Source organism: Pleurodeles waltl, chromosome 6 (genome assembly GCF_031143425.1).
Source record: "Pleurodeles waltl isolate 20211129_DDA chromosome 6, aPleWal1.hap1.20221129, whole genome shotgun sequence".
Classification (NCBI taxonomy): domain Eukaryota; kingdom Metazoa; phylum Chordata; class Amphibia; order Caudata; family Salamandridae; genus Pleurodeles; species Pleurodeles waltl.
In genome coordinates this window covers 518911166-518934397 of record NC_090445.1, presented here as the reverse complement: position 1 = coordinate 518934397, position 23232 = coordinate 518911166, and the positions used below count along the sequence as shown (strand labels likewise).

Below are 23232 nucleotides of genomic sequence, written 5' to 3'. Positions count from 1 at the left end.
GAGGTGATTGCCTCTGAGTGTATTTGCCTCCTTTCATGAGAGAGTTGGGAGGTGTAGAGGTTCCAGGAATTCAGCCAGGTGAGCCGCATAGGGGTTCCTAACCCTACTGTATAATTTAGCGTAATAGTCATGGAATTCCCTGTTGGTGTCACCCTGCTTGTATAGCCTGCTGCCATCATCATTGGTCAGCTCCACAAGAACTAATCCTCATTTAGCTGGGTTCACTAGCCAGGCTACAAGCTGACCCATACAATTGCATTTTGCGTGGGCTCAAATCATATAATTGCCATAGTCGAAGCATCGCAGTCTTTCAACTTTCATCACCACCATTTCCCATGCCACAAGGAGTTTGAGTTGTTTCTCTCGGTGCCTCGGGTGACGCTTCTCAATTAACTTAAGAGACTTTTCAGGTTCCAAGGTCTCCTGCAGCAATGTGCATCAGATCCCAACCGTCTCAGAGATGCAGCACCCCTAAGCACTACCTTATAGACGCCTCATTTTGATAAGAGGGATGCGCCAGTTCCCGCATTTTTTTCAATAAATTGTTGTATGCTTGTTCCAATCTGGTCTCAAAAGACCTGATCAGCTAAGGAGTACAGGTGCAATCACACATGGGTATGGGGGGACGGCCCCTTTCCCACTACAATCCCATCAGTAGGGGGTTATGATCAGCGATTGTGCAGGATAAGTATTTTGTACTCGCCACCAGTGTGTGAACATCAGAGGTACAGAGGAGGGCATCTAGGCATACATAGAGATCAGGGAGATTAGTAAAGAACGAGTAGTCTCACTTCTGTGGGTGTTGGAACTTCCAGGAGTCAAGCAGCCCCCACTCCTGTTGCCAGCGCAATGATAGTCACCTCCCACTAGGACCGAGCCTGTTAAATACAGGCCAGTTTATGGGGAAGCTCATCAAAGAACTCCAACTGGCCAACATTTGGCCGATAAATGCTGCCCAATGCTATATATCGCTCGCCTAGACGCTCAATCACTATCACATATTGCCCCTTGGGATCTACAATCTGACCACTGTGTTGGAAGGGAACTCCTCCTCTAACCCATATAAGGATGCCGCAACCAGAGGCTGAATAATCCATATAGAAGAGCCTCCCTCTCCATCTACGCTGCAGTGCTAACCCTTCTGTGGCGGGTAAATGTGTTTCCTGGGTAGGGCAATCTACAATCCTCTGCATTGTAGGTATGAGTGGACTTTGTACCTCTTGGTCATAGAACACATCTCATGGATATTCCAGGTTAAAACTTTAAAGATAGTTATGGTCGCCATGGTATCATCATATGGTAATGACCCCCACCCAATCGTATCAGGTGTCCGCTCCCCTCAGAGTGTTGCCCAATCATCCCCGTTATAGGACACATACACATTGTTGATGCACCACAACATATCTCCCCCAACAGTAACTAATACAAACCCCAGCAACTCTCCTTCCCTAGAACAAGTTGGTTCCCTCCTCATTCAAACAAGCAGATAGTAAACCAGCAATTAAGCAACAGTGGGAGTGTCCCCGTCGTGTCCACCCACCTATAACACCAGTCTCACTGGGTCCTACCCCCCACCTTCTCTAAAGGTTAAGTTGTCCATCCCTAGCATCTTACAGAAAAAGTGGATTATATTATGACAGCTGAGTCTGTACTAACATATATGTACTGGGGTGTGGTCAAGCACAAGTACAACCCACAGAAGCTTGCTCTCCGCAGGCAGTGCAAGGCTGTTGGGAGGAGCCAAGAGGCTGATGAGCATCGCATGATGTTTGGAAGATCATCATCCATCAGCCCAGGAAGGCTGTTAACACTAGAGGTGCTGGAGTGCTGGGAGTCCTCCCCCAACAGCAGGGAGGACGAGATCTTTCCTACCCCTCAGCACCACCACTTCCTGTGCTGCTTACTGTTGGGCTCTATGTGCCTCCTCTCCCAGCCTGCCAGGCAGATGCCTACGCCTCTTTCTTCTCTTCGTTGGTAGTCTCGCCTGTCTGTGAGATTCTCCACTAGGTTCAACGTGTGCACACCGGAAACAGCATGGTATATTTAAATCACAGTTGTCGGAGTCGATGCTTGGCCTCCATGAACAATGCACGCTGTTTTTGGATAGCCTTCGTAAAGTCCAGGAAAATCATGATCTTCTGATTATCTCTTCGGATATCACCCTTTGTCAGAGTACAGGTTCATTTGTGGTCCCAATCCCTATAGTGGAGTAGCTTTGCTACCATTGGCGGTGCCCCGGGAGAACCCTGTGAGCTCACCCAGGTAGGACAAGGGGTCTCTGCCTTCTGTTCTATCCGGTAGGCCCACGAGTCAAATATTATTCCTGCATGATCAGCTTTCCCCGTCTTCTGCACCGGTCTCAAGTACCTGTATCTTGACCTCCAGAGTTGCCATTTTGACTCATATCTCTGTTACATTTGGATGAAGATCAGAGAGTCTTCATTCACTTGTGGTCACTCGCTCAGCTAGACGTCTATGGTCATCCTGCAGAAGGTCTAGGTCTGCACTCAAAGTGTCAATTTTTTTCCGGTGGTTATTACAGCCTGGAGTATGTCTTGAAGAATGGGTCCTGGGGACTCATCCAAAGCAGGTGCCATGGCTTGGGCCTGTGGTTCGAGGGCCTGTGAGCCGAGGTCAGTATCTTGCTTCCTGGTCACCTTCCCCATTGGAGCACACTGGCAAGTCCCAGTGTCTGGGGCGACAATAGATAGACCTCCTCCAAGCCTTAGGCTGCTCTCCTTAGGGCAGCGCTCACCATTGTACTCCCTCATGTCTACCTGTCCTCGGAGTTACCAACAGTAGTTGAATATGTAACAGGGAAGCTTTCCACAACCCCTTCCGTGTTGTTCTGCTGCCTCTCTATACTGAGACCCCTAACTTCCTTCTGCTGTCCCCAACCAGGGATGGGCAGGAATCTGGGTGCCCCCAGTGGTCCCAAGCGTGTGGACCTCTTGTTATGCTCTGTTCATTGAACCACAGCCAAGTTGGGGGGGGTAGCCTTCTCTCACCCCCTCCCCATGATCCTTTCTCTCTCAGGCTACTGGGTCCGCCTGAGCCTCTGTGTGCTGATCGTGCTCCGGTTGTGGGGTTTCCCAGGCATCATCTGCTTCAATTATCTCCCCGGATAACCTTAGCAGATGCAAGAATGCAAAAGGATTCTGAATGTCAACCGCCTGAAGCCCTGTTATGACAGAGCTGATGTGGCCTTGCTCATGCTTACAGATGAGTGGCAGGAAGAATAGAGTGAACCTCTCCTTGATCTCTTCTCCAGCAACCCACAAGATTGTTCTGTGGATGGAGTGGTCTTGTCTGACACCTTCACAGGCCAACTGCAGACTGATTGTAGTCAGTCCTCAACCAGTATGCAGAGTTATTCACTCTGACCCTTGGTAGAACAAACTGGTGTGCCCATGACGTGGACACTGGCGACAGCTTGCCTGTCAAAAACAAAGTCTAGAGACTGTCAGACCATGTCAAAAAGAACATTCAAGTGGAAGTCAAGAAGATGCTGGATTTGGGTGTTATTGAACCCTCTGAGAGTCCCTGGGCTAGCACAGTAGTTTTAGTTCCCATGCCCCACTCCAAAGTAGAGAAAAAGGAAATGACGTTTTGTGTGGACTACATGGGCCTCAACTCAATCACAAAAACAAATGCACATCAAATTCCAAGAGCAGATGACCTCAAAGACAGATTGGGAGCAGCCAATTACCTGGGTGCCTTTGATCTTACATTTGGATACTGGCAGACTGGACTGACCACTGGAGCAAAGGAGAGATCAGCATTCTACACCCCAAGTGGCCACTATCAGTTTTCTGTCATGCCCTTAGATTAATGAATGTCCCTGCCACCTTCCAGAGGTTAGTGAAACAAGTCCTGGCTGGGCTGGAATCCTTTAGTGCAGCATATCTAGATGATATGCTATCTACAGCACCACCTGGCAGAATCACCTGATCCATCTTGGAAAGGTCCTTGAACCCTGCAAAGGGCAGGCCTCACTATCAATGCCAGTAAATGCCACATAGGGCAGGGAAAGGGTGTGTACTTGGGCCACCTGGTAGGTGGAGGCCACGTTCAACACCTAGTGCCCAAGATCTAGACAATTCTTGCTTGGGAAGTTCCAACTTAGAACCAAGTCAGGGCATTCCTTGGCTTGACTGGCTACTATAGGAGGTTTGTGAAGGATTATGACAGCATAATGGCCCCCTTCACACAACTTACTTCCAAATAAATGCACAAAAAGATCAACTGAACAATAAGTTGTCAAAAGGCGTTTGGCACTCTGAAGGGTGCTATTTGCTCTGCCCAGGTCCTGAAAGCTCCAGTTTCTTGTTGAAAAAGATGCCTCAGAACTTGGGATAGAAGCAATTCTAACCCAGACCAATGATGAGAGACATGATCAGCCTATTGTTTTTATAAGCAGAGGTTTGCTCCCTAGGGAACAAAAATGGAGTGTCAGAGAGGGATGCCTTATCTGTGGTCTGGGCCTTGAAGAAGCTGAGGCCATACTTGTTTGGCTCCCACTTCGTAGTTCCGACAGACCAAAGGCCTATCAGGTGGCTTCAACAGATAAAAGGTGAAAGCCCCAAACTGCTTACGTGGTCCATATCTATACAGGGAATTGGCTTTAAAGTGGAACATAGACCTGGGATTGCCCATGCCAATGAAGATGGCCTTTCCAGGTTCTTCCACTTAGAGGATGAAGACTTCACAGGGGAAGGGTAGTTTCATCCCCTTTCATTTGGGAGGGTAGTGTGAGAAAGGGCCTCTTTTGACATGAAAGCCCACATACGGTTTGCTTGGAAACTTATGTGGTTTCAAACTGTAAGTGCCCTGGACTCCTGCTAAACAGGTTCCCAGTGCCAGATCTCTTTCTCCAAAACTGTATTATGTATTGGCACTTCAGTCACCCTTGTAAGTCCCTAGTAAATGGTACCTAGTGCATAGATACAGAAGAGCCCCCCCCCCCAGAGCTGCAGCACCAATTGTGCCACTATGGGAGGCCCCACACTAGCCTCATGCAGACTGCCATTGCAAGTGCTTGACAAGGTGTATTTAAATATTAAAATATTGCAAACTTGACAAGGCACTCTCTAAGAGTGCCCTGCCCACTAACACTGCATGCACTATAGTTAAGTCACCCCTCTGGCAGGCCATACAACCCTAAGGCAGAGTGCACTATAAAGCATCTGAGGGCATATGTTTTCATGAGAAAATATGCCCCTCCTGTGTCTTTACAAAACTTCAAGAAATATTAAATGTACAGGTAAGCCATAGCAAATACATGTGCTTGATACTGGTCATTATGAGTTCCCCAGCTGCACGATGGCCTCTCTGAATACTGGGTTGTTGGGTATGAAATAACACAGAATAATAAACCCACACTGATGCCAGTGCTGGATGTATTATAACACATACCCAGAGGGCACCTTAGAGATGCTCCCTGCAAAAACGTAACAGCCCTGGCATGGTTGCTGACTGGTCTTTACCAGCCTGCCACCGCCAGACACAAATCTGGATTCCTGGGGTGAGAGCCTCTGTTCTCAGGAACCAGAACACAAAGCCTTTCCTGAGTGGAGGTGTTACTACTCCTCCCCCAGGCAGGTACCCAAGCCCAGCGATCAGGCTTTACCACCTTTGAAATCTGACCTCTGAATCTGTGCTAGCAGCAGATGGCTGCCCATTGGTTTTCCTCCCTATTTGAGTGAGAAAACCAGCAGGAAAACTCAGCCAGAGTAGAATGAGTGACCACCCCCAGCCAGCACCACCGCCCAGGTGTGGCAGACAAGGTGATCACTCCATTCCATTTTCCTCCATCTTGGATGGCAGGAAAATAGCCTATCAGGGTTAGGGATGTGACTTCTTCCCACATGAGGTGGCCACATAGTGGGTGTAGCCACCCTGAGGTAAGTGGCTCATTGGCCACTACCAGGTACTCTCCTGAATGCCCGCTAAATGCAATATTTAGTGGGTATCCCTAGACCTGCAGATCGGATTTGACGGACACAAGAGAACCAGTGAGAACAGAAGTCCTGCTGCAAGAAGAAAAGGGTGCCAAACCCTGACTGCTGCACCCAGGACTCAACAATCGCCACTGAGGGGTCGAATTGACATCGTAAGGACTCTAAGAAATGCCAGAGGACCTCCATCTTCTGAAAATTGCCAAGAACCTTGTTCCAGCGTGAAGGCATCACTCCCTGTACCCAGCAGACAAGAACCAGTGAAGTCCAGTTCACTGACCAGCTGCTGACCAACGAACTGGACAAAGCAGCCAGACCAAATTCCACCCGATGGACCCCAAGGACAAAACCTGCCAATATGCCAAGTTTGGTGTATACTGTGACCTCCAGTGGCTGAGACATGCCGTATCCAGGGGTACCTGACCCCCAAAGTCAGACACCCAGAAAAATGAGTCCACTCCAGACTCTCTGAGGACCAGAAGCAAGCACCAGTCAAGGGACTTCAGGACACCCAAGAACCGCCCCCCCCAGAGTGGCCATGCTGACCTGCAATCCACCCTCCAAGTGACCTACAACTGGCTCCAAAGGCTCCTTGATGCAGGGCCCTTGGCTGACCTATCTGCACTGCACCCGGCCTCCCCGGCCCCTGCATCGGAAAACCAGCTGTGTTCTAGCTGTCCCTAATACTTTGAGAGCTCTACACTTTAAGGGGACCCACCAGACTTACCTGTAAGTCCACCTGTGCAGTGTGTTTCCAAGTGGTCCGCATATCCGTTCTGCACCAGCTCGAAGATTTTCAGCCGCTTCTTCCACTTGAACCAGGTACTGCCAGATCTTCTCCAGGTGGCCCACCAGACATCTCTACGACCTCGATATAAAAACAAAAGGTGACACCTGAGAGAGCATTGCCTGATTTTATATGCATTTTTAAAGTTTTCTAACTTGATTCCTATGGTGCGTAATTACGCACAAAAGGTCTATTTTTGCTAAACTTTGAAAAATCATAACTTAAAAAGTACTTACCCGATTTTGATGATCTTGGTCTTAAAAATTGTATTAAATTCTAAAGCATTTTTGTAAATTGGTCTTAATTTATTGTTTTGAGTGTGTGCCCACATTTAGTGATACTGTGAGTACAACAAATGTTTAGCACATCTCCAAGATTAGCCTAACTGATCTACCAAGCTACCACTAAAAATAGAGCATTAGGTGGTCTATTTATAAACTCTGAATACTAAGATGGGGTTGCTTGGACTCTCTGCACAGTGCATGTCTTTTTCGTTCACTATATAGAGAGCCAGCCTTCTACACTGTCATGCCGATTGTTTGTCTCGTTTGCCAGTGGAGATGGACAAGGATGAGTTAGAATTGTTTAGTGATGAATGTGTTGTGGCAGTTGTGGAAGTTTCTAAAGAGTGTCAGGGTAGGATTGATGAGACTCAGTGGTTTAAAGCTTGTGATGAAGATCATGTATTAAAAACGGTCTGTGAATATGTGGAGAAAGGCTGTCTTAACATAAAACTCTTACAAACTGAATGGAAGAGTTTTTATCTAGCGAATTGACGATTAAAAATGATATTTTACTGAGAGGAGAAATATTTATTAAACCAGTTAAATTGAGGAATGCCATAGTGTCATTGGCCCTTAGTGGTCATTTGGGCAGCAAAGAAAGTTCTTAGGAAGTAATTTTAGTGGCCAAGCATGGAAAAGAATGTGCTGACAAGTGTGATATTGGTTTATTGTCTAATAAACATTGCAAAGTGCTTTATACTCCCATGATTCCTGTACTGCTTACTGGATGAACCATTGCAGAAAGTAGCATTAGATTTTACAGGGCCTTTGGCATCATGACCAATTCATCAAAAGTATTTCATAGTACTGGTTGACTATTTATCAAAGTGGGTTTAGTAGGATTTTGTTGAATGTATGATTACTAAAATTGAGATACATTTTTTTGTCAGATTGTTTGTGGTGGAGGGAGCACCATTGAAATTACAGATAATGGAGTGCAATTGGTTTTGGAAGATATGGAGTTTTTTTTTAAAAAGAATGAGGTGAAGCATTACACTGTATCATTGAATAGCCGTCAAGCCAACTAAGCTGTTGAGAGAGGGAACAGGTTGTTAAGGAAGGCTATTCAAACTGCTCTCACTTGTGCTTTGGAAGTGACTGACTTTGCCAAAGATCAAATGTGGGTTTACCACAATATGCCACATTCTGTGACGGCAGTATCTCCTTTTCACTTGCTCAGGGGTGGATGTTATAATCCAAAAATATTACCTAATTGGTTGGAGAACAAAGCAAGCATGATGTCAGAGGATCAGGGATTTTGAGGCTGCTAAAGCCAGAGTACAAAAAGCTCAACAGAAACTGAAAGCTCGTCATGATGACCTTCGTAGGCTGTACACAAATAATTTGAAAGCAGGTGTTTGGATTATGTTAAAAAAGCATGTGTGGTAAAGGCGAAAAAAATGAATTTAGTTTCGTGGGAACCTATTAAATTGTACAAGTAAAAAAATGTTCTCTTAAACTGTACGATGATGGTGGTGTCTATGAGGAATCTTGTTCTTTAAACGATTTTCAAAAAGAGATTATAGATAAGAGGATACACAATTATAATGATTCACAACTTTGTTATAAAAGTAAATCTGAAGAGAAAGCTTGTGTTGAGAACCGTTCTACTGTTCAACAACATGAATCTCAAAGAGAATAGACTGAAAATGAAAGTGTTAAGGGGCTATTAGAGTCATATAGTTCTGAGAGCGTACAGGATTTCATTAATGTTTATTCTTATTTACTGTTTCTTAATAGGTTAGACATGTGTTCCCACTGAAGCCACGGAAACTTTGCTCAGTGAGTGTCATTTCTGGAGGGTCCACTAAGCAAAAACTTTGTTTTTGTAAAGCAAAAAAGAAATGTCTCTAAAACTCTGGGAGTTCCGCCCCTTCCCTTTTTTACCAGCATGAGGGAGTCATTTCTTGCGTTTCCTGTTTATGACCACCGATGGAATATGTACAAGGGAACACTGCGGACAGCTGTTCTTTCGTAGATTGACCAACGGGACTTCGGTCACAGAGCTCCACAATCGAGACGGCAGAGGCCCCCCTGTCAGAACCATGGCTCATCCCGACTCTAAAATGCAGATAGGACATTTTCTGCTTTTTGGCAGATGTTTCACACCTCGACTCTAAATGTGGTCAAAGTATTTTACATCTGTGCACTTAAAATTATGTAACATGGGTATGTTCTAGCTTAAGTAGCCCTCTCGCATAATTGTTTACATTCCTATAATCAGTTATCTACTACACAAAATGTCACACAGGTCCCTACTGGAACCTTTATTGACCGAAACATTAAAGATCAGAGGGCATAATTTATTTATTTTGATTAGGGCGGCATGGATACCTCCTTTTCAGTTAGGATAGTAATGTATACCAACAGCAACATGATTCACCCTTGCCAATCTTGATGGGAAATCAAAATGTTGGGGATTAAAAGTAAACATCATTCCAAATAATCTTTAAAATACATCCAGCTTAATGAACATATGAGAATGAAGCTATTAAAAGCACATATCCAAGCATAATTCTTCCAACCATTTCTCGACTCCAGGGTGTTTATCCACCATTATATAAAAAGACGAACCTTTAGTATTTTTCAGTTCTTCAATCAGATAGCGGGCTTCCTCCTGTATCCTTTCTTCAATGCTTCTCTTTCCCATTCCGAAATTTCGTAGCGTCATTAAAGAGAAACGACGCATCTCCTTCCATCGCGATCCACTGGATAGGATAGGTCCTAGATAATAAAATAAGGAAGACATTATTTTACTATAACTATGCCAATATTTGTTTTTGAAGCTGGCTCCAGACAACCGTATTGAAGGAAGGCATAGACACGTCTATTAGGTTAACAAGTTCTGTCAAGTAGTTCAGTTATTAAAGCAAGGCAAATATCTGAAATGGGCTGTCTACAACAAAAAAGGTTACTTAAGTTGTCGGAATACAAAACATATGATCGGAGAACCAATAATAGTAAATGTGTCTCTTGTCCAATTGTTTTTCAGGCATGGAGTAATGATTTGTATGCAAGTACTCTGAAACATTCCTATGCAACTCATTCAACCTTAAGGAAGACATGGAGACCATCTAATTTTTCCACAATCTAGTCGCCGTTATGTTACTGCTCTGCATGACTATAACAAAGAGAGTATACAGCTCAGACACAATTTAGAGTGTAAAATCAAGATCCGTAGTGATTTCCAGGAAGGTATAGTATTTTGCTACTGGGTGTTGGGGGGGGGGGGGTCTATTCCAAAAAGTATTTGATTAAGTCCAAAATATATTTCTTTCATCACTTCATATTGTTTGTCACGTAGCTCCCATTTCCTTTCTAGCTCAACAGCTAATGGGCAGGATTGGTTTTGAGCATCAGTGAAGCGCATACGCACATAACAAATTAGTCTGCAAAGAGTTCATTGTGTTCGTTGCCAGTGTGCTGCCCTGCACCCACGGCCGAAGCACTTATGACACTTGTTCCATTGACTGAACTTCTGAGTTGTGAGGAGCAGCATTAGAAAGTCTCTGTTGCCTACTGCACACAACTCAGTTGGACAGAAGGACATAACATTTGTGATTTTTAGGGGAATCTGGGAGGCGACCACCATAGGACTGGGAACTTCACTGTAAGGTGTCTTTTGGTCATCAATGAAAATTATAGCTCTTGTATTAAAGATGTAATTACAAAGAATCACATTTACATTACGGATGGGCGGAGTTCACGGAGTCCGCAAAGTTGTTAAAAAACTCTGCCACACTACACAGAGTTCTGTGAGCGGGCGGAGTTCCCCGTCGCGCCTGCTTGCATTTGACATCAAATGCAATGCAGAGTACGTTCTTGCATTCACAATTACATGTGAATGGCACCTCGCAGTTCCCAAGCGTGTGCCCATCTTTGTTTTTTACTCTGTTTATGGTGCTGGATGTGTTTTTTCATCCCTGTTAGACCTGACAGCCTTAGTGAGGTCACCCATAACTTTTTGCCTGCTTCCCTCCGCTTTGAGATACTGTGTTTGCTGGTTTTTAGAATCTGCACACTTTACCACTGCTAACCAGTGCTAAAGTGCATATGCTCTCTCCCTTTAAACATGGTAACATTGGATCATACCCAATTGGGCTATTTAATTTACTTATAAGTCCCTAGTAGAGTGCACTATAAGTGCCCAGGGCCTGTAGATTAAAAGCTACTAGTGTGCCTGCAGCACTGATTGTGCCACCCACTTATGTAGCCCTTGTCTCAGGCCTGCCTTTGCAAGGCCTGTGTGTGCAGTTTCACTGCCAATTCGACTTGGCATTTAAAAGTACTTGCCAAGCCTACAACTCCCCTTTTTCTACATATAAGTCACCCCTAAGGTGTGCTCTCGGTAGCCCCTAGGGCAGGGTGCTGTGTGGAGAAAAGGCAGGACATGTACCTGAGTAGTTTACATGTCCTTGTAGTGTAGAACTCCTAAATTCGTTTTTACACTGCTGCAAGACCTGCTCCCTTCATAGGCTAACATTGGGGCTGCCCTCCTACATTGTTTGAGTGGTAGCTGCTGATCTGAAAGGAGTAGGAAGGTCATATTTAGTATGGCCAGAATGGTGATATAAAATCCTGCTGACTGGTGAAGTTGGATTTAATATTACTATTTTAGAAATTACACTTTTAGAAAGTGAGCATTTCTCTGCACTTAAATCTTTCTGTGCCTTACAATCCATGTCTGGCTGAGTTTAGTTGACAGCTCCTTGTGCATTCACTCAGACACACCCCAAACACAGGATACTCAGCCTCACTTGCATACATCTGCATTTTGAATGGGTCTTCCTGGGCTGGGAGGGTGGAGGGTCTACTCTCACACAAAGGACTGCCACACCCCCTACTGGGACCCTGGTAGACAGGATTGGACTGAAAGGGGACCTGGTGCACTTCTAAGCCACTCTTTGAAGTCTCCCCCACTTCAAAGGCACATTTGGGTATAAAAACAGGGCCTCTGCCCCTACCAACTCAGACACTTCCTGGGGAAGAAACCTGAACCAGAACCTGCATCCTGCCAAGAAGAACTGCCTGGCTGCCCAAATAACTCACCTGACTGCTTTCTGAGAATGACTGCTGCCTTGCTGTTGCCCTGCTGCCTTGCTGCTCTCTTGCTGTGCTGCAGAAGTGCTCTCCAAGGGCTTGGATAGAGCTTGCCTCCTGTTCCCTGAAGTCTCAGGACCAAAAATAATTCTCTCCTACAACTGAAATACCTGTGCGGTGAAAATTCAATGCACCGCCTGCCAAAAACGACGCACAGCCTGCTCGCAGTGAAAAATTCACTGCACGGCGAGACCGAAAAGACGCAGCGCGACTTCGCGACAGAAGAGCGACGCAGCGCCAGCGGCGCGGCCGGAATTTCGATGCATGGCCCTCCTGGATCGATGCAAGCCGACCCAGAATGACGTAGCCTGACTTCCTGAGAGGAATTGACGCAGCGCCTGCGGTGCGTGAGAAATTTCCACGCATCGCCCACCAGAAGCGACGCAGTACCTGTGACTTTGCTCCGCAAGCCCAGGATTCCACGCATCATCCCCAGAGTGTCAAAAAAAACCGCAACCCGAAGAGGATCCAAGTCCGCCCGCCGGAAAATCAACGCAACGTCTTCCCCGCATGGAAAATAATGACGCAAGTCCGTGTGCGAATGGGCGACGTCGAAGCACACCTACAGTTTTTCCACGCATCTCCTCCTCTGTGGTCCCTTACGAGGATTTTTCAATGCAAACCAGGTACTTTGCCCTGCAAGAGACACTTGTTGTTTCTAGGAGAACGTACAACACTTTTTATTGCTTTTACAGTAACATTTTAATTATGAGACACTTTGTATTACTTTTGCAGTAATATTGCAATGTATACTTATTGAATTTTAATCATTTTGACCTGCATCTTTTCAGATAAATATCATATATTTTTCTAAACACTGTGTAGGGTATTTTTGTGGTGCTATATTTTTTATGATTTATTGCACAAATACTTTACACATTGCCTTCTAAGTTAAGCCTGATTGCTCAGTGACAAGCTATCAGAGGGTGGGCACACCCCGTTAACAATATTTTCAATCATCCACCCTTCTAACTAATCTACCCCTCATTTTCATTTTTTCTATTAGTGTGTCTTTTTGTCTTTGTGACTTTTTGTATTTTTATTTATTTTTCTTTTTACTTCCTTAGTTATTTCTTCCTATTTTCCTTCTCCTGTTTATTTTTTCTTAACCCACCACCCAGAGCCATGGCAGAGCAGGGAGACACCGGTGAACAGGGGACCAGCAACTCCAATCCCCCCCAAACAGCCAACAGCAGACATCTACCTTGCAGCCCTGGCCAATCTTCTGATGGTGGCAGCACTGGTTCTGTACATGAAGCGCCATGCTGGGAGCCGGCAGCAGGACTGACAGTGGTTACCACCTGCAAGAGCATCGGCTGCGTTGGGGAAGGGTGCGCTGGTGTATTTGGTGCACCACCCTGGTCCAGTACACCACCAAGCTGCTGACTCACCGCTGGGCAGATATCATTGACCGCGAGCAGGACCTGTTTGAGCTACAATGCCAACTTTTTTTCTGAATAGCATGCTGCTTACACTCAGAGTTAAGTTACAGTTAGTTTACATTAAGAATATTATTATGACATTCAGTTAGAGCCAGGTAGGTGCTCAGCGTTACCTCATCCTACTCAGCGGCTCTCACTTTGGCTGAAATATTTAAGAAGGCATTGCAACGCAGACTCCTCTGTCCTGTCACAATGTGAATTAGTGATATCAGTGAGCTAGCGTTCTCTGTGACTTTCTTTATGCAGCTCATATAGTCCCAAGCAATTTCACAGTGATTTGTAGTAATAGTATGCATCTATGCTTTCCAAAAATGGGAGACTGAGTTGATCTATCAAAGAGGCTGTGAAATGTGAAAAGAAACAAAGATCATTCATGTTTTATTTTCTTTATTTCTTACATGAGCTCCCAAGGGCAAGAAGAGGAGCAGCAATGAGGTGGATGAAGGAAGAGCTGGGGATGAGGTGCCGACAATCAACACCTCTGCTGAGGGCTCTGCTAACCCCAGTAAGTCCTAATATTCATTATTGATATTCTCCTAACCTTTACCTCTGCCCACTATTATCCTACTTTTACTGTCTTTTCTTTTTTCCGTCTCTCCTATCCAATTTCAGTTTAATTCCTGCTATCCCTGCATTATGTTTTATTATTTCATGTTTTTTTTTTTGGTAGCTGACCGGAAACAAGCATCCAGAAACTAGTGTGGGGGCATCACCCCTAATAAGCCAGGCCAGCTTCAAGCAAGTGGTATAGAGAGCAAGGCACCCATGTCTGGCCATACCCTGGCCACTTAGGGCAACTTTAGCAACACAAAAGGATGAAGGACAGAATGCTGAAAGTTTTCAAACACTAACCCCAAGTCACAGATCTGGGTTTAATCCATTGTTCTTTTGCATATCATGCCACCCCAGTTTGGAACCAGCCATGTACAAATTAGTATTGTCCCTGCTCCGGGAACAGTCTAGCCCGAACAGCCAGACCAGGTCTTCCCCAGAGTGGAAACAAGCATCCTGGGACCATTTTCAGGGTATCACCCCTTATCAGCCAAGCTGGCTTGAATCCAGTGGCACAGTGAGCAAGGGACCCATGTCTGGACATACCATAACCACTTAGGGTGACTTTAGCAGCACAAAAGCATGATGAGTGGTGTTAAAAGGTGGGTCTCTAGCCAGGCTAGCTTGAATCCAGTGGCACACTGAGCAAGGAACCAATGTCTGGGCATTCTCTGGCCACTTAGGGTGACCTTAGCAACACAAAAGGATGATGGACGGAGTGCTTAATTTTTTCACACTCACCCCGGTCACAGATCTGTGTTTAATCCATTGTTTTGCTCACCATGCTACCCTAATTTGGACCCAACCATATGCAAATCAGTCTTGACCTTTCACCCATGTGAGCAGTCTAACTTAAACTGCCAGGCCAGGTCCTCCCTGGACCAGAAACTAACACCCTGGGGCCAGTTTTGGGGTATCACCCTTCATCAGCCATGCTAGCTTGAATCCAGTTGCACAGTGAGCAAAGTACCAACATCTGGGCATACCCTGGCCAATTAGGGCAAGTTTTGCAACACAAAAGGATGATTGACGGAGTGCTGAAACTTTCCAAACAGTCACCACCAGTCACAGATTTGGTTTAATCCATCAATTCTTTTGCTCACCATGCCACCCCAGTTTGGACCCAGTCACATGCAAATCAGTCTTGACCCGCTCCCCATGGGAACAGTCCAGCCCAAACTGCCAGGCTTCTTCCTACCTGGACCAGAAACAAGGTTCCTGGGACCATTTTTTGGGTATCATCACTCAGCCAGGCTGGCTTGAATCCAGTGGCACAGTGCGCAAGGGAACAACATCTGAGTATACCCTGACCACTTACAGTGAGTTTAGCAGCACAAAAGGATTATGGGTGGTGTTAAATATTGGGTCTCTAGTTGGCAGAGGTATACACCCTTGTCCAAGTAGGGACCACAATCCTAGTCAGGGTAAGTCGCAACACAATCCAAATTATCCTGTGCCTACCCTCTGTTAGCCTGGCACTGAGCAGTCAGGCTTAACTGAGAAATATAGATAACAAAAATAGAAAAACACAGGTTTAGAAAATAGATAATATTTATCTGAATTATATAAGGTCAAAATTACAATGATTCAATGAGCACAAGTTGAAGTATCACTTTTTAAAGGTTTAGAAGAGTCTCAATCCTTAGAAATCAATAGCTGTTTCTTTGTAACATACAGTACCTGGGATGCATCAGAAATAACGCTGCATGGGGGCCGCAAAGGAGAAGATACATGTGAAAATAAGGTGTTGCGTTGGATTTTTCAGCACAGCACAGACGATGTGTTGCTTCTTTCCCTGCTGCAAGGGTTTGCATCATTTTTCAGGCGCGCAGTCTTGGTTCCTCATTGCAGCGCGGGGATATTTTGATGCCCAGGGACGATGCATTGAAAATCTTTGACACGCTGGTCGAAAGAGCAGGTGCTGCATCGATCAGGTGATGTGTTGAATTTCCATTGCAAGGCAGGCACTGCATTGTATTCTCTGTCGGGAAGTCAGTGGTGCGATGTTCCGGTCGGAGATGTGGTGATTTCCCGGCCGCGCTGCAGGATTTGCATCGATTTATGCAGGCGTTGCATACATTTTTGACACACAGAGTTTTTTGAAGGAGTGAAGTCTTTGTTGGCCCAGAGACTTCAGAAACAGGAGACAACCTCAATCCAAGCCTTTGGAGAGCACTTTGGAGGGAATGCAGAGTGCTTCTAGAAGGGTCAGAAACCAGCAGGGCAGCTGGGCAACAAACAGGGCAGGGCAGCAGTCCTTCCCAGCAAAGCAGTCCAGATGAGTCCTTTGGGCAGCCAGGCAGTTCCTCTGACAGAGTGCAGGTGTAGATTATACACCCAAAAATGCTTTTGAAGTGTGGGAAACTTCAAAGAGTGGTTTTGAAGTGCACAAGGTCCCCTTTCAGCCCAGTCTTGTCTGCCAGGATCCCTGTAGGGAGTTATAAGTCCTTTGTGTGAGGGCAAGCCATTGGCCTTTGAAATATAAGTGTGAGTCCCTCCACCCTTCCTGCCCATGCAGTATGCAGATGAATGCACTTGTCATTCAGTGTCCTGTTTTTATGGTTGTCTGGGTGGAATGCACAAGAGGAGCTTTCAACCAGCACAGACATAGATTGGAGAAGGCACAGATGGCAGTAAGTGCAGAGAAATGCCCACTTTCTAAAAATGACATTTCTAAAATAGTAACATTAAATCAAACTTCACCAGTAAGGAAGATTTTCTATTACCATTCTGGCCATACCAAATATGACATGGCTACTCCTTCCAGATCAGAATCTACCACTTAAAATTATATGAGGGCAGTTCTAATGCTAGCCTCTGAGAGGACCAGGCCTCACAATAGTGGAACATGAATTTATTCGTTTTTCACTACCAGGACATGTAAAACACATAAGTACATGTCCTGCCTTTTACCTACATAGAACCCAGCCTTATGGGTTACCTGAGGTCTATCTTAGGGGTGACTTATATGTAGAAAAATGAGAGTTCAAGGCTTGGCAACTAGTTTTAAATGGCAAGTCGAACTGATAATAAAACTGTACACACAGGCCTTGCAGTGAAAGGCCTGGGACATGGTTAAGGGGCTACTAGTGTGGGTAGCACAATGAGTGCTACAGGCTTAGTAGTAGAATTTACTTTACAGGCCCTGGGCACATGTAGTACACTTTACTAGGGACTTACAAGTGAATTAAATATGCCAATTGGGTAGGAACAAATGTTACCATGTTTAGGGAAGCGATCACATGCACTTTAGCACTGGTTAGCAGTGGTAAAGTGTGCAGAGTCCTAAAACCATAAAAACCGTGTCAGAAAAGTGGAGGGAGGCAGGCACAAAGTTGGGGGATGACCACTCTAAGGCTGTCAGGTCTAACAGACGAAGTGCTGGAGTGCTGATATTTTTGGTGTGGTGAGAAAAAGAATGATTGATTTAACACAGATCTGTGAGTGGAAGTGAGTGTTTGAAAGGTTTTAGCACTTCACCAATCATTCTTTTGTGTTTGTAAAATTAAGTCACACCTTAATAAAGCTCACAGGCATGGGGAAGAGGCTTAGGGGCTCGATGAATGAATTGGAAAGGGATTTGGGGAAAGGTATGAGAAAGACAAACACTACACAAAGGAATCCACAACAATTTTCATCCAGGCACTGAGCAGCACAGCATCACCAATCTGTTGAGGGAAGATAAAACAAGGAGATAAATAAGACATGGTTCAGTTAAATTCTTTACAAACAGTTATCTTGCCCCAGACAGACCCAAGATAGTATATCCCTAAATGTTATACTTCTAGGTTTGAAAAATACAAATTATAGAGGATTAAAATTAACCCAGCCAGCTCTAAAAATTCTGATTGTTGAAAGGAGAATGATACCCTGTTGCCAAATTAGGCAATGCATCTCCATTCTTCTTGGAATGTCTGTCACTCTTGGGTGCCTGACTGAAACTGTCAAGTAGGTAAGCTGGAGTGTTGCGCTTTCACCAAGTTTTGTTCGTGCAGGAGAGGACTAGGAGAAGGTCTGCATATTGAAAAACAGTAACTGTGTTACAGAGTAAAGAAGAAGGACAAAAAGAAGCAAGGTAAGCTTCATGAGGAGTCAGGAGTTTTCCATGAAGACACAGAGGCAGAGCAAGAACATAAAGAGGAGTTTCACGTTTGAGCCAGCAATGCAGCAAACACACACTCAGCAGCATTTCCCAAATCAATGCACCTCTCTCCTGTCCACAGAACTGAGTGAGTACTAGCCTTCTGAGTCTTCGCCATTATCTAGTTTCTCTTTGAAGTCCATAACTTTCTCCTTCTAGCTGTTGAGGTAGTCCCGCCCTGAGTTCTTTCTTCCACCTCTTCCTGATTCTGAATAACTCCATCCCAGTCCACAACCGAGCGAGTATTTTGTTTAGATTTGTGGTAACTAAAGTGACTGGTCTGGTCAGAGAAATCAGAAAAAAGCAGTGGACCTTGCAGGTAAATTTCACTAAAGTTTGAAAGGCCATTCTCTTTCAGGAAAAAATAATCACCCATCAGCCCCCAAACATTAAAAATTATCAGAATCAAGTTTATAAATTTTCTGAACTCCCTTCTCTCACTGTCAGCCACCAGATACATCATCAATAAATCCTCACTCACAATCACTCAATATATCACCACTGATGCAATAGTTACTAGTTACATCTTCCAATCCAAGCACAGTGATTAAACTAAATATTATCTCCTCTTTGATGATAGCAACACATTGGACTTTGGCATTGGCAGTCTTTTAATCAATGAAGATCTGGGGCAGCCCTGCTAGGTGATGTAAAAAAAGGGTAGGCACTGGAATGTGAGGTAGACAGGCATTGCCTCCAATGTCCTAAAGGGAATGTAGGGGCATCTTCACTGTACACAGGTCCAACTGCAATCCGGCCATATATGTGGTTAAAAAATGGTGGGAGCTGCATAAATCCAATACAAATATAATGTTCCACTAGCATTTTCTTTTTGCAAGGAAGAAAGAAGTTCGACGAGAAATAATTAAAATGCTCTAAGGTGGCACTGGCATACTCAGTCCAGGAAGTAGAGTTTGTTCTCAAACTCAGGTGGTTCACCCAGAAGTTGGTCCGCAAGCACACTTGATTCTGACCAATCATCCTCTTCCTCCTCTTGCAGTGTTTTGGGAATAGTGTATTCAGGTGGTATAAAATACTGGTTGATTTTGATCATGGTTAATCTTGCCACATTTTGAGGTGAGATACTGGTCCTTCTTGCTGTTACAACTGCACCAGCTGCACTGACCACACATTCAGTAGACACACTGACTACAAGTCAAGCCAGATACTTTATTGCCGGCATGCTGAGCTCTACCCATTGGTGCATCTTCCCATACTCATAAACTAATGGGTTTTGACCCACCTGCACCTCTTTTGGGTCATTCAGATACTTCTAGAACATCCTCTGAAGTGTCACTGATGCCACCACTTGCTCAACCTCTTTTGACTTTGTTCCTGCACTAGACTTAAGACCTATCACTTAAAACCAAGCCAATGCAGAGGTTGCTTCCAATTCTTCTGATGCTTTTGTTGCTGGTGTTCTTGTTGCCAGTTTTGGGTGATGTGACACAAGACTGGCCTCTGTGGAAGTTGAAGGCGGCACCCCAGAGCTGCAGAGTGGGACTCCAAGTTCTGACCTTTCTTCCAGTTCTTCAGCTTGCTCAACAATCCACCTCTTGTATTTTGAAACATCCCCTTCAGAAAAAGGAATGAAAGTCTGAAGAATTTTCTTGCAGCTGGATGAAGTAGGGTGGCACAGATGCACTCTTTGGAAGAGATAATATAATTTGTAGTCTTGCATTACAAGCCAAGCAAAGGATTAAGCTCTAACCTAAACATGTGCTTCAGGGTTTTCATTCACACCTCCAAGTGCAAACTTTTCAGACACTTTCTTTAGCTGCCTCTGTAGCAGATGCACCAATGGGATAGGTTGGCCCATCCTGGTGTCGTTCTTGCTAACTTCCTGAGTGAAAATCTCAAAAGGGAGCAGCATCTGTGTCAGGCAATCGACTAGGCCCCATTTGTCTGCATCCATGGTCATAGCTTTCCCAATTGCATCATCTCATAGAATGACATAATCATTGATCTGTTTGTACTGCTCAAAAGATGTTGCAACATATAATAAGTTGAATTCCAATGTATTGGTACCTCTTGCACCAAGGCTTTAACTGGTATTCTGTTACCACGATGAAAAATCCTCAACTGCTTCCGGACTTTAAAAGAATGGCTGAAATAAGTGCAGATTTGTCTGCAGGTGGTCAGTATGTTGCTGACTGTGTCTTCTTATTTGAGAACGTTCTGCACAACCAGGTTGATGCAGTGCACCAAACACAGGACCCTGAAATAGCCAGCATCTGCCATGGTCTTGAGTATGTTACTGCCATTCTCTGTAACATCAAATTCAATTCGGAGACCTCTGGGTTGCTGCCATTCAGGCACCTGGCTATTAAATTTGTTCAAGATGTTTGAAGCTGCCTGTGATTTCTCCATGGTGATCATGGCTATTGTTTCATGTCACCGAAAGGTTTTAAAAATGTCTTCAAGGACAAAACCTATAGAAATATTTTGCTTTAATGCGCAAAAGAGATCCAGTGTATAGTGATACACATGTAATCAGTCACCTGACAACTGGTCCACATGTCTGTCATCAGTTGGATAGTGTGGACAGCACTTTGCTGCAAAGCTTGTCAAACCAATAGCAGCACATCGTGATACAGCACTGGAATAGCAACTCGGGCAAAATAGTTCATACTTGGAACTTTACATTTTGGGCAGATGGCTGCCACAAACTCTAAGAATACCACTCCTTTCACAAAAGAAAAAGGGAAGCGATCCAGAGCTAACATTTTTGCCAGCTACCCATTGTTAAAACATGCCATGGGTGGTTGTGGTCCTAGGGTTCCTCCTGCCTAAATATGCCAATAATTATAGCCTTGATTATCTTCTTTTCTGGGGCCACTGATGCTGGCAACTTTTGATATGTAGGTGGTGGTAGACTCATTGTATATCGTGGTGCAGTCACTGTATGCTGTGGTGTCTCCATCTGACTCTGATTCTTCCTGTGCCATTGTTAGGTTGCTGAGTTGGTTGATTCTGGAACACTGCTGGGGACAGGGCTGCTTTGCATGAGGAAGTCACCCTCTTCTTTTTCCCCTTTCACTGTGATTTTACCAGTTGTAGCTGATGTTTCCCAGCTCTCCTCACCTTCACCACTGTGACCACGTACAGCAGTTTTTTTAGGTGGTCCTCCCATCAGATTGTGTAATTGTTTTTCATATGGGTCATCTGGCCTCCGGCACCATAATGTGAACCAGGCTTAACTCGAAGAACAACTACATGGCAAATGGAGCATCCTGCTCTTTGCTAATCGTAAAAAGTCCCAAACTGGGGAGAAATACGTTTTTACTGGCCCAGTGCCTGAAGATTAACTGGAGGAAGGTGGGTGTCTTGATTACCTCTCTGCAGTGCATACCTTTATTGAGGTACAGGTTGTTGCAGGTCTCTGCTGGAGCCTTACAAATATGGGAGCTGGAAGTGTTGCCTGTGTCAAATCCCTCAGAGCAGGTTGGATAGTAATATTGGACTCCTCTGTGCCACCTTCCACAATGACTGGCTCATCATCCACTTCATCATCCCCTACCATGATTCTAAGGCTTTCTGAAACTATTATTTTACCTTGCTTTTCCTGGCATTTCATGAACTCTGCTGGGGTCCACTTCATGTCCCTATTATCATCAGCAGCAGTGGTGCTTAGAAAACATGGTGGAGTAGTGCCTTTTTTCTTGCTGGAGATCTGAGAGCCATTGATTCCAAAAGAGGATGTTCTTGCTTGGCAGGAAGCTCGAGCTCCAACTCTGCTCCAATTTTGGGAAGATCTACTGCTGCTGGCTGTGTCTACTATCCACTTTATTCTGTTTCCTGAAATAATTGGGTACTACTTTGTGATAGGGACAAATTCTGCTAGTCGGCGTCACCCTGATTGCAGTAGCCACCTCACTGACAGACATGGTTTTGGGCTTAGGTTAGGGTGGTGCTGCAGATGCAGGAGTGCCCAGCCTGCTGCAGAGGAGGAAGGCCCCCTGTCTGTCTGTGCAGTTATCTTCATCTTCAGATCCTCACAGCCCCCCTCAGATCCCAAATCTGCACCTGCCCCCCCCCCCAGCCCCAGGAGGAGGAGGGAGCCTAGAAATGTCTGCACAGCTTTCTGCTCAGCTGCAGAACACCACAGTTTTTTTTACCACACACCACCTGCGCGTCATATGCCAGAGGTTCGATCAGTAAATCTTCCGAGCTGCCAAACTCTGCCTGTCTTGCATCTGGAAAAAAGTCTTAAATGCACAAAATGATTATATATGATGAAGATATTATTGTAAATCTGTAAAAGCTGTCATAAACAATGAGCTCCAGTATTCGGGACAATATCAATGCAATCAGCGACAGAGGAACCTGAACATAAACTGACAGATCCTAGTAGAAGAAGTCAAGGCCAATTCAGTGGCTATAAGAAGTGACCTCCACAAAATTAAGGCAACAACACTGACAAACCACCTCCTGTACAAACCGGTGTCAACCACCAGCTTTGCTCGTGGGATTGGTATGATTTGACTACAGCACTGCTCTGCTTCCTAGAATGATAAAAGACCACCATTCAATGCTCTAGGTGTATTGTAAACCCTTTCTGGCCAAACTACAGCAACCAGAGAAAAACAACTGAGTGGAGCCAGACAACTGAAGGGTAAAGGAAGGAGGCTTCTGCTAAATAAGAGTACTACTCCCGTTTCCATCAACCAGGAGAAGAAAGGATCTTTACCCACAAATTGACTATTATTTTACTAACACTTTGAACATTGTCATAAGCAGAAATTGAACTACAATGATGTCTTGAGAAAGCCCTGGTGAACGCACCTCATAGGGCGAAATACGTGTTGGCTGAGTACTCTCTATGTTCTTCGCTTCACCTACCTGTTGCACGATATGAAGTTAATTATCACTGCCTCATAAACTACAAGTCCGACTACATGTCTCGGAGAACTTTTCCGTTTTTCTAAGGAACATCATATGATCACGAAATATTGTATAATTGGCAATT

The 23232-nt window shown here is 44.8% G+C and overlaps 1 protein-coding gene across 2 annotated transcripts in view; it reads right to left on the bottom strand.

The window, feature by feature from the left end:
• LOC138299952 (cytochrome P450 2G1-like) overlaps window positions 1-23232 on the bottom strand; it is a 318315-nt gene that overhangs the window by 235340 nt on the left and 59743 nt on the right. Inside the window, exon 3 of one of the 2 annotated variants that reach the window (XM_069238681.1) lies at window positions 9603-9752. The exons of the other annotated variant lie outside the window; for it this stretch is intronic. Coding sequence (XP_069094782.1) covers window positions 9603-9752 — 150 coding nt within the window. The remainder of the gene's footprint in view (window positions 1-9602; window positions 9753-23232) is intronic. 2 annotated transcript variants of the gene reach the window in all.